The 13,607-nt window shown below is 43.4% G+C and overlaps 1 protein-coding gene across 1 annotated transcript; it reads right to left on the minus strand.

The window, feature by feature from the left end:
• Positions 1 to 1,249: 1,249 nt before the first annotated feature.
• PAQR9 (progestin and adipoQ receptor family member 9) lies at positions 1,250 to 8,824 on the minus strand. Its single transcript, XM_054385803.1, has one exon. It carries the CDS (start codon positions 8,822 to 8,824, stop codon positions 7,595 to 7,597), a length of 1,230 nt encoding a protein of 409 aa, XP_054241778.1. The 3' UTR covers positions 1,250 to 7,594.
• Between the last annotated feature and the right edge of the window lie 4,783 nt (positions 8,825 to 13,607).

Genomic DNA, 13,607 nt, shown 5'->3' on the forward strand with positions numbered 1-13,607 from the left:
AATACAAGGCAGAAGAGTGCATCTCTAGTGTCTGCCCCAGAGGCTTTCCGTACCAAACCCAAGATTTAGCCTTAATACTGATTTGCTTTTCATCATCTTTTTATTTTCCAAATGAGTTTCATCTCCACTCATAGATCCTACTAACCATACATTACCCTACAACAACAGAATAATATCTAAAGGGTAAAGCTGGATATTGAATGTCCCTTTGTTCCTCCACAAATACAGTTTTAGAGCCTTTTGTCAAAGAACTGATGTCATGGTAATAAAACCCAGATTACCTTCACATTTTCAGAATAACTATGTGGCATCTCAATTGAAGGCACTGACCTCAGTAGATTACCTGTCCTAGCAGTGACTTCTGTTGCTTTCCATTCTGCTCAGTATTTTGCCATCCTCAACCTTCCATCAGTGTGGTGACGTTTGAGTCAGCAGTCAGATCCAGAGCCCACTGGTAACTTTATTCAAGGTCTTAAATGCCAACAGTAGGATGCAGTTTTCTGAAGCATTTGCAGGATGCAGTCTGTTTCTGTGCTGGCAGTGGATGTTTTTGCTGGGCTCATCAGACACTTTATTACTGTATTTCAAACAGGATGTACAAACTCTGCAAATAAGAGCTCTCAATGATTTTAGAACTTCTGAAGGAATTCTAGAAACTTCATCTACAATACCCTACAGTTTTCCATTGTGTTCAGCCTTAGCAGTAGCAGATAGTGAGATAGTGCCTGCAGTTACATTGGAATACACCATGTCCTGCTGAATTTTGACACAGAAGGCTTAAAGCAGATACTTTATATGATTGCAGTACATTGAGAGATTTCTGGTGCCTGACTTGGACTGAAAACAATATTCTCCCACTTGGAACATTCCTAGTCTGCCAAACGGGAGGTTTTATTTGATGCCAAATAGACCTCTTCATTTTGCAGTCAATATTTTTGCTGTGATTCTTGCCATAGTTATTGCTACCAATTTAATGATTTTTCAGTGAGCATTGTAAGCAGAGCATTGATCTCTCTATACACATTAATGAATTTTAATGTAACAGGGATGCCTATCATTAATTAGCATATACTGGAGAACTAAAAAGGCAATGATGCTGTTTTATTGCTTTAAAACATAGAAGGCAATAAAATGACACCACCACTGCTGCTGTGGTATAGTTTTCAGGAATGCCAACACCACCATACAAGAAGTGGAAGTTCCTGTACTCATGCTGACATCTGTGTTTGAAGATAACTACATTCAACACATTTCTGAGCCTACAGATGTCACACTGATTTATATGATGAAAAAAAAACCACTTTATAAATACATTTCTGCAAAAATTTACTCAGAATCAACTTTATTTATAGCTCACACCCTTTTTGCTAAAAATGCATAGTCGTTACATATACAGTAGTCAGCATCCAAAAGTGTACAAAGAGCAAATTTTCAAACCCTCCCAACAGAACCAAAGAAAATTCACACTTTTTGTTCGGAACCAGACAAAATTCACACTTTTTTTGTTCATTGCATGCACAGACCCTTAAATGTGCTATCTCTTACTAAGCATGCTTGAATCTCTAGCAGACAGAACTGACTTGCTATAAACTGTTTCTCCATACTATTAATTCCTAGCTACAACCACAAATCCTAAGGCGTTCACATGAAATAATGAAGCCCTACTTCAGAGTCCTCAGTGTTCTGAGCGTGGACCAGGAAACAATTGCCCTGAAAGCAGAAGTCTGCTGGTGGTTTTTCCTCAGAGGGTACTTTGAGCAAAAGCCTGCTTCATTTGTCTGGGTTGTTAATTTATTACTGAATTCAGTGGAATGAAGCAGCATCTAAGCAAGTTGTGAAAATAACTTAACTTTATTCCACGCCCAGCTCCAAGACACTAAATGTCTTGAATGGAGGCCTGTGTCCTTCAGTGCATGTGACACTTCCTCAGCTTCTTACATCTCATCTGAGGAGAAGGTGGTAACGTCTCAGCTGTAACTTGGGTGTTGGTAGAGTAGGCCTGACTTGCAGGTGTCTAACAGAAACTAGGAATACACTTGGATTGGGTGAATCTCATATGGTAGATGTCTAGACTTAATGAATCCCTCAAACCCTTCGATGTCTATGTTGTCTTTCTCTGTCTCCACTACTGCTACTCATTAGAGAAGCTCTTAAAAACATTGTCCTCTACTGAATGGTATTGTTTGTATCAGTCCTTCCAAGAAAAGGCAAGAATGGGTTAGCAGTACGTTTAGTCAGGGCCCCATGCCAAAGGAAGAGTAAACATATGTGATAAGAAGATCCAAGTTCAGTTTCCTCTCAAGAATAGGATTGGCTCCATGTTGTTTGTTTTGGGGAATGGGAGGGGAAACGAGAAACTTTGTCTGATCGATACAATTTTATGTTCCCAAGTGATTACACAGGTTTACATAAAAGATTCGTTTATTTAAGGTCTTTTTGTTCTGACAAGAAGTAGATTGAAGGTTAAAATTCCCATTGGCAACTGAGACATAATCATAATCCTACGGACAATCCATGGCTAAAAGAACAACAAGGCCTCATATCAGCATTACAACTCCCCTCAGTACAAGTCATCAGTGAGAATTTCTGAAGAGTACTTAACTCATGGACTTTTTCTCTACTCCTGACCCTCAAACATTTAGTCAGCCTTTTTATTACTACTTAGGTCTTGGAAATTTTGCCATCAGCCCCAAAGGACACAAGACATGAACCTCCTAGGAGCATGGCAGTGCCAAGGGTTTGTCTCAAGAGTTCATGGTCTGAAAACATTCATGTTCCTCTTTCTATGAGATGAAGAGCTATGGAAAAATATAACATTCTCTCTGCCGGAGTTCAGTAATATTTCTTCTTAGCACCTAGGAGGGTCTTTGCATTTTTAAGTGCTTTACAAACATTAGCTAGTCTTAGAGCAACCCTGCGAGGTAGGTAAGGTATATTCTCCCCATCTTACAAATGTGGAAACTGAGACACCAAGGGTCGAATTCAACCCTGGTACAATTCCAGTGTTTTACATGAGCTAAATTCATTCAAAATGGACAGTTTAAACACGCCCAGTCTTACAGAACAGATAGTGGCAAAGCAGGGACAAGGACCCAGGAGTGCCTGACTCCTCAGCTTGTTAGCAGCCACTTGGTTATTTTTACTCCCATAGACAATGAAAAATGGTATAATCTGGGCAATTATTCCAGGCATGCTTTGCTTCTGTAAAACATGTGGATGGTAATCTACTGAGTTAAGTGCAATAATACTTTATGAATGTGCTACCTCAGAGAGTTTACTTAAACAGGAAGTAAAACTTTCATACTGTCATTTTTTGCAGGTGCACTGTTGACAAAATCCCAACAGAGTAGCTGGATTCAGCAAATAAATAATAAACACAACACTCAGACAACTAACCAAAACTATCTTTTTAGCAAAACCCAATGTGCTTCTACGTATAATTGCTAAATTTCTACAAGTGTGCATGCAGATGAAACCTTTCCCTTCGTTTCCAGATTGCAGACTCCAGTCTTGATAACAAAGCAGCTGAGAGCTGCACAGGTATCCTGGATGGTGGCATTCAAATGAATACACTACAGAAGAAGAAACAGTGCATCACCACAGAATACAGGATAACTGCTGCAGACCAGGCATGCTGATCTGACACAAAGGTAAGCTTGAAGCTCACAGGTTACTTGGAAGTGCCCAGAAGTTGGGCTTATTGAATATATGCCAATGAGTACACTGCAGTTCTAGGCACGTTCTGATTGCAAAGGGGAGCACCTGTACCACCAGTACTCTGGGAACTGGCCCCATCAACAGGTTAGTTCACATTGGCACAGGTATGTCAGTCTGAAGATCAGTGCTGGACAAAGATGGAAAGACCCAGAGGCATTTCCAGTCCTCACATTGTCTTCTTCCACACAGACTCTACCAGAGAAGGCCTGAAAAGTCTTTCAGGTTTTAAAGGTGAGCTGTGGAGTCCCCAGTATAGACCTTACGACAGGTACCCAGGCAATAAAAACGTTATGACAGGTACTTAGTCAAAACGTTTTGTATTCTAGGGGGTCCTTATGCATCTAGTCTGCAGGTTAGGCCTTGTTTCTAAGCTCTGGACAATGCTTACAGATGTTCAGCCAGATGTGCTTTCATACCACAAAGAGATCTCGCTCCCTTACAAGCCATGTCAATGTTGACATTCACTTCCACACAAAGTCAAGCACTATAATTATAGATATATTGTTCCAGTTTTAAACTCTCTCAGTTTTGTTCTGTCTGTGTTTACAGAGACTGACTACTGGACATGGAAAACAGAGCAATTATTTGCATACATGTCCTTCACTGAGTAAACACAGACGCTCAGGCATTTCCCTAGATATTCTCCACACTTACTGTAACTTTTGGATTTGTAGCCACATTTTAAGCAAACAAACAAACAAACACATAAATGAGAACTCTTAAAATCTAATCACATCTCCCTGTACCCATTCGCTCCTGATTCACATAGCCTGCTTACAGTGACTCAGAGAGCAGTACTTGCAAATAGCATTTACAAATAATTCCACAAAGTGCTCAGGCTCATACACATGCCTCAACATTTTGCCAATAGAAACTTGTAAATGAAGAAATATTCTTAATATCAGAGCCAGGTACCAAATCTGCAGTGCAACTGGGGCTTACAGGCAACCTTTGTAACAGCAGTAAGAGTCCAGTAACACTGCAGTTGCTTGCAATCTAACCTTTACACTGTTATCTGTTGTTGAGAGATAGATATATATAGATGACCCTGTGTGGCCTAACTACAAATATCAAATGTATTCTTATAAGTTACCAACAGCCTTTTTTAACACTGCCTCTTGAAATGTCCTCTACTTTGTGAAAGACAAGCACTAACATAATTCATTATACAGTATGCTTTAAAAGTCCTTTTTTTTTTTGCATTTGGCTTTTGCTGTTGCTTGTTTCTGAGCTGTCTTCTACTGCCGAGATTTTCTCTCCCTGGCCTTTTTGATTTCTTTCTTACTTTTTAATTGCTAGTTGGATGTGCTAGTGGCATCTCCCTGGCAAACACTTTCTATATAATTAGTTTTGAAACTTGGATGAGTCATTGAGCTCTACTTTGCCTCTATTATTTTAACTTGAATACAGCACATCTCAAAGACTGTGACCTCTTTTTGCAGTTGTCAAAATTCATAGGATGGCACTGTTACAGGTCTTGATCCATTTGCTTTCTGTTATGAGTTTCCAGTGTTTTTTCACAATCTGGAGCACATTTCAAAGCATAACAGTGTTGTGAGCCAGCCTCCTCTTCCAGTAGTGCAGATCATTTTCTGCTTTATTGGTGGCTGAATCAAGCAATGCCATATTTACAACAAAAGTTAATAAAAGGATGTAAAGTTAAAAATACTTCCTGTAGTTTTAATTTTCTTTTAATGCAGGTTGGCAAATGAAAATAGAACACTGACAGCCCCAAGGGGCCATGCTGGTTTTCATGGCCTATGAGTGGTAACTCAAGAGGCCATGGTTTGGGAACTGCTGTTTCAGAAAGAACTAGCCAGTGTCTGTAAGAGACCACATGTGACCCTACCACAAATTATATACTGGCAGAATTGTGCCTGGAAAAGGGTATTATTGTTAGGCCATTCTCATAATTCACTGAGAATCTCAAACCATTCTAGTTAAAATGGGTTGTGATAAAACAAAGTGCATGTAGTTTCCCTTTAGCTTACTCTTTTTCATGGGGAAGTTTTCTCAAAACTGATATCGGTACAGGACATATCAATTACTGCTTTCCGTGATTATTCTTACCTAGATGAAGGATTTAGCTGCATCATCTCTAGATACGGCCCTTTCTATATTCACATTATAAACAAAGGGGGCTTTGTCTTACAGAAGACTAGGGGACTGGGCTCAAAATATTTTCTTGGGGTTTGGATGCTATATCCATAAAAATGGGAAAGGCCCAAGCAGAAATCCATTTCAACTATATGGGCAAAGAGGCTGAGGTTAAGAGCCAACACACTGTTGTGCAGTATATCAGTGTTTCCTAAGGAAGTATCACCCTTTTTTTTTTTTTTAATGGGATATACAAGTAGTTTCTCTCCTAAACTTAAAGTTGTAACCCTCTTGCATAATACTATTGCATATTTGTCACTTGTTCTGTCAGACAAAAATCAAAATACATGTTTAAAATTTGCAAGTAATTTACAAAAATGTCTCTATTATATAGAGACTAAATTCAATCTATAGTTAACTGTCATGTGAGAAGGACAATACCTGGGTTAGTGTGAAAAGATTTGGAAAATATCTCGTAATTCTTGCCTTTGACTCCCTCAAAACTTGTGAGTGAGGTCTTCAAACTCAGCTGCAGCCACAACTAATCAAAACAAGAATAGGTGGGGAATGATGAGAAAGTGCCAGTATTTGGTACTTGTAGAGAGAGATTTCGGGTCCAGAACTCAGATTAAGCAGTACCTTATTCTGCAACTAATTTTAGAATGGTAAATCTGGCAGTGTTCTAATTAAAGAGCAGAGATACCAGTTCCATATCATTCTTTAAAAGATCCAGAATGAGACCTCATGCATCAGCTCCTCTCTTTACATCCACAAAACTCCCACCGAGCTTGGCAAGGGCTTATAGAAAGTCTGGCATCTGACTTTGATGCTAAAGGGTTGATTTGGGATTGATTTACCAGGGAAGATAAAGGGGCCCCTTAGCAACCTCCTTAACACAGCAGATGTTCCTGACGTGCTGGGGGAAGAGCTATGCTGTTATGCAGTGCCCTTCTCCCCCCTGCCCGCGCTCCAAAGTAGTTTGGCCCCTTTCTGGTTCAGTTATTCTACGTATCCCTTTATTTTATTTTAGTATCTGAGTGGCTACACCAACCACTCACTGTCTAATTAAAGTCTCTCCATCAGCTGGTAATTCTGTAATAATTCACAGCTGTTTATCCTCTCTCTCCTAAATCTATTGTTCCCTGGCTGAAAAGGCTGCAAGACCTTAAAAGCTATAGATAGCTATTGATTTGTTTGCATTTAAAATCCAGTATGTGGTTGCAAAGGCTTGTTAAAGTATCACAGAGGAAGATAAATGCCAGTGCATAATCTGCTAGGAAATTTGACGTAGGAGTTGATTAATCAAGTCTAAGTAATCATTGCACAAGTGTCTTCAGGTGTGTATATATACACACACATAAATATGTAGCTAATAAATATATAGCTAGATATATAAATATATATATGTATATCCAAGAGCTATTGTAAATCTAATTCTTATGAAATTAGTAAGTGGCATTCACAGTCCATGCATTCTTCCCAGCAGCAGAGCTAAATTATTTCAGCATCTACTCTAAGCAGTAACGTACCAGTAAGTGTTTACTTCCCCTGGTAACCAAGTAGTTTAAAGAGCACAAGCAGTTCCACCATGGTCATTTTCTCTGGTAACATTCTGCAAACGGGACCTGGATTTTCCACAGGTGCATTTCCCCGAGGTTTCACAGCATCTTTCAGGACATGGTAGGGCCAGTCTGAGGGTTGCCAGTCTGAGGATCATCATCACCCTCCGGACCAAGGGTGAATGGTATGGCGGTTGCTGTCCTGAGGGTTGCCAGCCTAACTAGTCCTGCTTGCAGAGATCTGCAACATTGAGGTACCTCCTGACAACCAGGGCCAGGCAGATTGTCAGGAGCAGCATATATCCCACGGTGCCCAGATAGGTGGGGGCAGCCTGGGGTGCTTTGAGGAACTCAGCCAGACCATCCTCCACGTAGTGCATCTGGTCATATATGCTGAGAAAGGTAAAGATGTGGAAAAGTTGATGGCTGTGCCCCACAATGTCGAAGAGCCCTGGCTGGATGCGCTCAGGGATTTTGCTGACGTTGAAGAAGGCAGCCACCAGCAGCCAGAAGTAGCGTCGGTAGAAGTAGACGAAGAGAGTGGGGTTGCGGGTGCGAAGGTCAAAGAAGAGGCTCTCCAGCATGATGGGGCAGGCCATGCTCAATGGCATGGCGAAGACGAAGGTGCGCACAGCAAAGGGGTAGGCACAGCAGGCAGTACGGCTGCGGCAGCAGGCGGCTGTGCAGCCCACAGCCAGCACCAGGGCCACAGGCAGCACCAGGGCACGGAAGGCTGCGATGGGCAGGCTGCAGTCCAGCTGCCAGCCCAGCTGCTGCTGCACATAGTGGCTCATGGCGTGGGCATCCAGCAGGCTCAGGCCTGGCAGCAGGTAGTAGGAGTAGGCCACGGTGCTGGCAAAGCCATAGTAGCTGATGGAGGCGTAGTCCAGGTAGAAGAAAGTGGCGCGGAGGCGCGGGGAGAGGCAGCTGAAGAGGTGGGCCGTGCAGCTCATGGCAAAGGTGAGCAGCACCCCCGAGGCATAGCACCAGAGGGGCAGCAGGGCCGGGTGATGGAAGGGCACATCCCCGGCGCCCCGCAGCAGCAGCCGCCCGAAGCGGTTGAGGAAGAGCAGCAGCGGGATGAAGTGGGTCCAGAAGTTAAGAGTCTCGTTGGTGGGCTGCAGCACCGAGGCCAGGCACTCCTGCGCCGAGCAGTGCAGCCGCCGGTAGCCCGAGAGGATGAAGCACTCCACGAAGTCCTCAGGCACCTCGTCCCACCGTAGCAGGGCAGCAGAGCGAGGAGGTGGCAACGCTTCTTCCTTGTCCCTTTCCCCTGCCGGCATGCTGCCGACCCCGGGCCCCTTGGCCGCCCCCAGCCTGCCGCCTGTCGCCGCGCCCTGCCGCCGTTGCCCGGTCGAGGTACAGCCGCTTCTCCCGCAGCCACCGGCGGAGAAGCCGCGGTGGCTCTGCGCTTCTCCTCCTCCACCACCGCCCCCGGCAGCATCACTCATTGCAGCAGGGGCAGTGGCAGCGCTACCGCGGCTCCTCCCGCCCTACCGCCCGACATCGCCGTAACTGGAAACCGGCGGCGCATCCAGGGGAAACGGGGAGAGATGCCCCCGCCACCCTGGGTAGAGTGTCTCGGGGAGGGAGGTGCTAGACACCCGAGCTGCCGTTAATTATTGATAAGGCCGCAGGGCGGTGCGGCCAGCGGGGGCGGGCTGGAGAGAGCCCCGCGGCTGCCCGGCCGAGCCACCCTGGCAGCGGCCGCGGGGGCAGGCGCAGCCGGCACGAGGACGCGCGAGCAGACCTTCCCCACGGTGGCGGTTTGGTGTCAAAAGCACAAAGGAGGCGTCGGCACCGGCTGTAAGCCGGGCTGCGGGGGCTGCTGCCCAGCCTTGCTCCGCGGCTGCGCCAGCGCCGCTAGCAGAAGACCCGAGAAAGGGCAGGGTGACGCCGCTGGGTCCCCAGCAGGCGGGACAGACCTGAGAGCCGCAAACACAGAACGTCTGGCAGCCGGGCGGGTTTCTGCCGTGCGTGCTTCAGCGAGGCTGTCTGAGACCTGGTTTCTTTGGTGACATTATTCTACGCAATGAAGGCAAACATTACCATAGGCTGAATGTTCCCGGCCGCGCTGCGAAGGGTGGGCGTCACCGACACTACAGCACCCGGCTTATCTCCATGCTCCGGAGGGTGGCTGGGAGGGAGACTCGGTAACGGGCTGACAGGAGCTGCTCCGTATTGATGCTTAGATAAATCCTACTTTTAACGGTGGTGCGGTTATGCAAGCAGCACAGTTACATAATTGGGATATAAAAATACTGAGAAAAGCACCGTGCGGGTGTTACTGTCCCTTAACGCATCTGAAGTAAATAGAAGGCAGAGCAGAGGTAAGTAACTGTTGCAGGCACAGGTAGGAGGCAGAGTGAGGGATTGCTCTCTGCTGTTTCAACGAGTTTCCTTTTTGTTTGCTTTCAGATGGTCTTAAACATCTGACATCTCTGGGTTTTCAAATGTACATATCACATAGTGATATTCGTATATATATGTATAAACCGAGGTCCAGTATAATTAGGACATTCTGCCGAAAGATTTTTATTTAAAAATCATGCCAATAATGAATCATGACAACATGAAAAATCTTCTGAACAAGGTAAGCAGATAGGTTTTTAAAAATTGGTACCAAAAAAAAGTAGTAAAAATGTGTGGCAGAAAACGAATTTTCAATTGATTTTTCATTACAGTAAAAATATTGATTTTGTGGAACTGTCAAAAGTGGGGCAGGCTGGTGACACTGCTTATAATCTTTACAACAATTACACAGGAATCCTGCTAGGAAAGTAAACACCGCTGCACAGTGCTGAAAAGCCAAGGGGAGGAGTAAAATATTAAGCTAAAATACTTAATTTTTAGATAATGTACTCTGGATTTTAGAGGGGGTGCCAGGTGGTGTGCAGGGACATATGAGGAGTGAGTCTTCAGTCAGTTCACTTCAGGAGTGAGCCAGAAGGCTTTGTGGAACCTGCCTGCAGTGCACTCCAGCTACACCAGGACCGAGCAGGGTGCAACTTGCCATGGGCTGTGCAGTGTGTGCCTTAGGGATTTTTGGGATTAGTGAAAATTACTCAGGCTCTGGTAGAGGTGAGGCTTCTCATGGAACTCCTTTGTACAGAGAGGCCACCCTGGAGACAGGCCAGATGTTGAAGTGTTTCCTGCATCACCATAGACATACCTGGTAGTGAGGGGGCTGTTAGGTAGAAGATGCTGCCTTCCCTGCTCTGCTCACACCACACAAGCAGGCACACTCCCAGCAGGGCTCTGGTGATCCTAGTCCCTAATTAACAGGGTGGTCAGTGTCGCTCCAGGCCCTACGGAAGAGGACAAAAGTGATTCTGATCTTTGGCCTCCTTTGTCAAGGTTAGATAAGGAGAAGTGGTTGACTGTTTTTAGACCTGCACTTAAAGAGCCTATTGGAAAGCCACCAGCAGCTGTTGGAACAGATGGTGTCTAAAGAACAACAGCATCCCCCACTGACTGGGAAGTGCTGGCCTTGCACTGGCAGCAGGCCTTGTTTGACACATTCTGACTTTCCTACAACCTCCAGACTTTCAGGGGGGTGGGAAGTATTCAGCCCTTTTGCCTCAGGGACTATTGAGGTATCGCCTGGCTTGCTGGGAGATAGGCTAACTGGGACTGTGGTTTTTTTGGGGTCAGCCCAGGTTGGGAGGAGCAGGTGGTGTTCACTTGTTTGACACAGTTCTGGTGGTTGCTGAACTGCCTGGGCATTGGTGGAGATCTGTACTAATGCTGCAGAGAAGCTAACTGTGGAGATTTTCCCTATTATTGATGTCTTCCTGTAATATTTAAAGATACCTTACAATGGTATTTAGAGGGATGGGGGCTTTACAGAGCTAAGAATCACCTGAGTGGCTTGTCCATACTTGTTTCTCTGGAGGAAGCACAGTCTCAAGGTATCAATCTAGTTTTATTTGCTTTGCCCCTGGTGGGGATCTGTTAACACTGCATTGCCGATAAATACACCTAGTATAAAATAAATAAACATTTCCTCTTCCCTGCCTTTTTGTGAAGATTTGCCTTTGGCTTGTCCCAAGTGCTCTGGTTATGTCACTCACACATAACCTGGGTCTGGCCAGAAAGTGCCAGAAAGATCTGAGAGCTTTTAAAGATCACGTTTCACATCACTGCCAAGTGAGCAATGAACCTTCAGCAGCCACATTAATGAAACTCATTACTAGCAATCTGGTTCTTTTGCTTTTTTAATGACTGTCTTCTCACAGGGAAGAACAGTCTTGGAGGATAGGTTGGGCTTTCATACAGGCATACATCTTACACCAAATTGATTACTCTGTTCCCAAGCCACCTGTGGAGTACTGTACAATTTAAAGCACTTAAAACCTCAGAATAGCCTCTTATTCATATGTAGTCCTTCCAGGTTAGTACTACATGACTATTATGTGGTAGGCCAGGGAAAATCAGGGCATTTGGAGGTCACAGAGGAGTCCATGTAATATAATTCATGAAGAATTTATCTGCATTTCTCCAGAGTTTATATTTAGAAGGGCATGGTCAGCATATACCAGGGTTTCTTCTAGCAAGTGTAAAATTTTCTTCAGGTTTCATCTCCAAATAACCTTTGAGAAGACTCTTAAAACACTGATGAAGTCACTACCTAATGAGGTAAGTAATGGAAGATAATTGATGCTGACTGAAGACTCAAAAGATGTGCTAAAATACATACATTGTTTTATTCATTGTTCAAGTCATTTCACAAGCTATGTATTTTTTTTCTTAAGAATCAAACCCCCTCTAAGATACTCTGAATTACTTCAACACTCTTCACTGAAATTGTGCATTTGGTTAGGAAAAAAAAGCTAATTTTATCTTTTGCACTCTAACAGCACACCAGGGAAGTGGTCATACTTAGCATTGCCTTTCTGAGTGAATAAAAAAAGTTACTTAAATCTGCCACTAGAGAGAAAGTGTGGAAGATTTAAGGTTCTTTTGAAGGCAAACCTTCAGCCTCAACGAATTCAACACATTCACACCGACAAACATCAATCTTAAGAGCTCTTGCTTGACAGTCCTTTACTATACAACCCTGTCTCTCTCTTTCATTTCTTTTTCCTTTCTATATTTTCACCCTTAGGACAGATTTTACTGATTTCTTTCTTAGTAAGAAGTTTTATCTGAGTGAAAACATTTAACCTCTTTGTTTGCTCTGTTTTTTTTCTTTTGTCAATGAAATCTCTTCAATAAATCTGGTTCTATTTTGACATCTTCCCAGGAACCCCACTGACCATAAGTGAGGGTAGAATTCGGCTACAAATATCTAAAAAAGAGTAGGGGTTAGATAAACTTCAGCCTCATCTCTCTAAGGTAGCTCACACTTGCAGTTTCTCTGGAAGAATATCTTAAGAGATGCAGAGACATACACACATGGTCTTTTTGTTTGTTGTGATTTTTTTTTAATCCTTTCTCAACTGTATATCCTGTGAAAATAACATCTTGATCTATAATTTTCTAATGCAGCAATTACAGTATTTTCTAATAATTTCAGCAGGCACACTGTTTTGATCTACTATTGAAGAGATTAATTTCCCTTTAGAGACTCTACCCCATTGTCTTTTTCAGACTGGGTAAGCAAGAATCCTTGCATCATTTTCTCCTTCTCAAGTAACTAATTAGGGACAATTATACCTTGAAAACATAACTCCTTAAGAGATAAAGAAAGTGAGTGATACTTTTATTTTAAAGCCTTTCCTGAAGGGGAGAAAAGCTAGTTATGGTAAAGCAAATAACTGCTATGCAGTGTTAATTTTAACCTCCCTTTCACCAGGAGCTTCCATTTTCTGCCCTTTTTACCTTCAGGTTGAATATTTTCACATTTTAAGAAAATTGCTCTGCGTATTTGTTTTTTGTCTTTTTAAAGTTCTTATTCTTGAAAGATTAGGCTTAGAACTTGTTTTCATAGGCAGCAGGAAATCTGTAAGTATTGCAGTGAAATTAGTTTCACTGTGATAAAGAATAGTGCATTGGGTGTGTGTATGTTTCATACACGTTTTCCGTAGTCAGAATCCTTATTTACCAGGGACTCATAGCAAAAGCAGAATACAATTTAGCATTTATACGTTGCAGGACCAAACCCTCACTTACAAATTGTTTTGTTTGTGTACGTTGAGTGAGAGTCCTTTCCAGAGCACAAATTGCTACTCTTAAGTACGCTGAAAGAGAGACTCTTGGTATGGACAAAAGAAAGGTTGGGTGGTTGTGTAC

This window comes from Indicator indicator, chromosome 13 (assembly GCF_027791375.1).
Source record: "Indicator indicator isolate 239-I01 chromosome 13, UM_Iind_1.1, whole genome shotgun sequence".
NCBI classification, from domain to species: Eukaryota; Metazoa; Chordata; class Aves; order Piciformes; family Indicatoridae; genus Indicator; species Indicator indicator.

Excerpts from the sequence above, each read along its gene's own strand:
- PAQR9 (XM_054385803.1), bottom strand. The coding sequence starts at position 8,824 with ATGAGTGATGCTGCCGGGGGCGGTGGTGGAGGAGGAGAAGCGCAGAGC.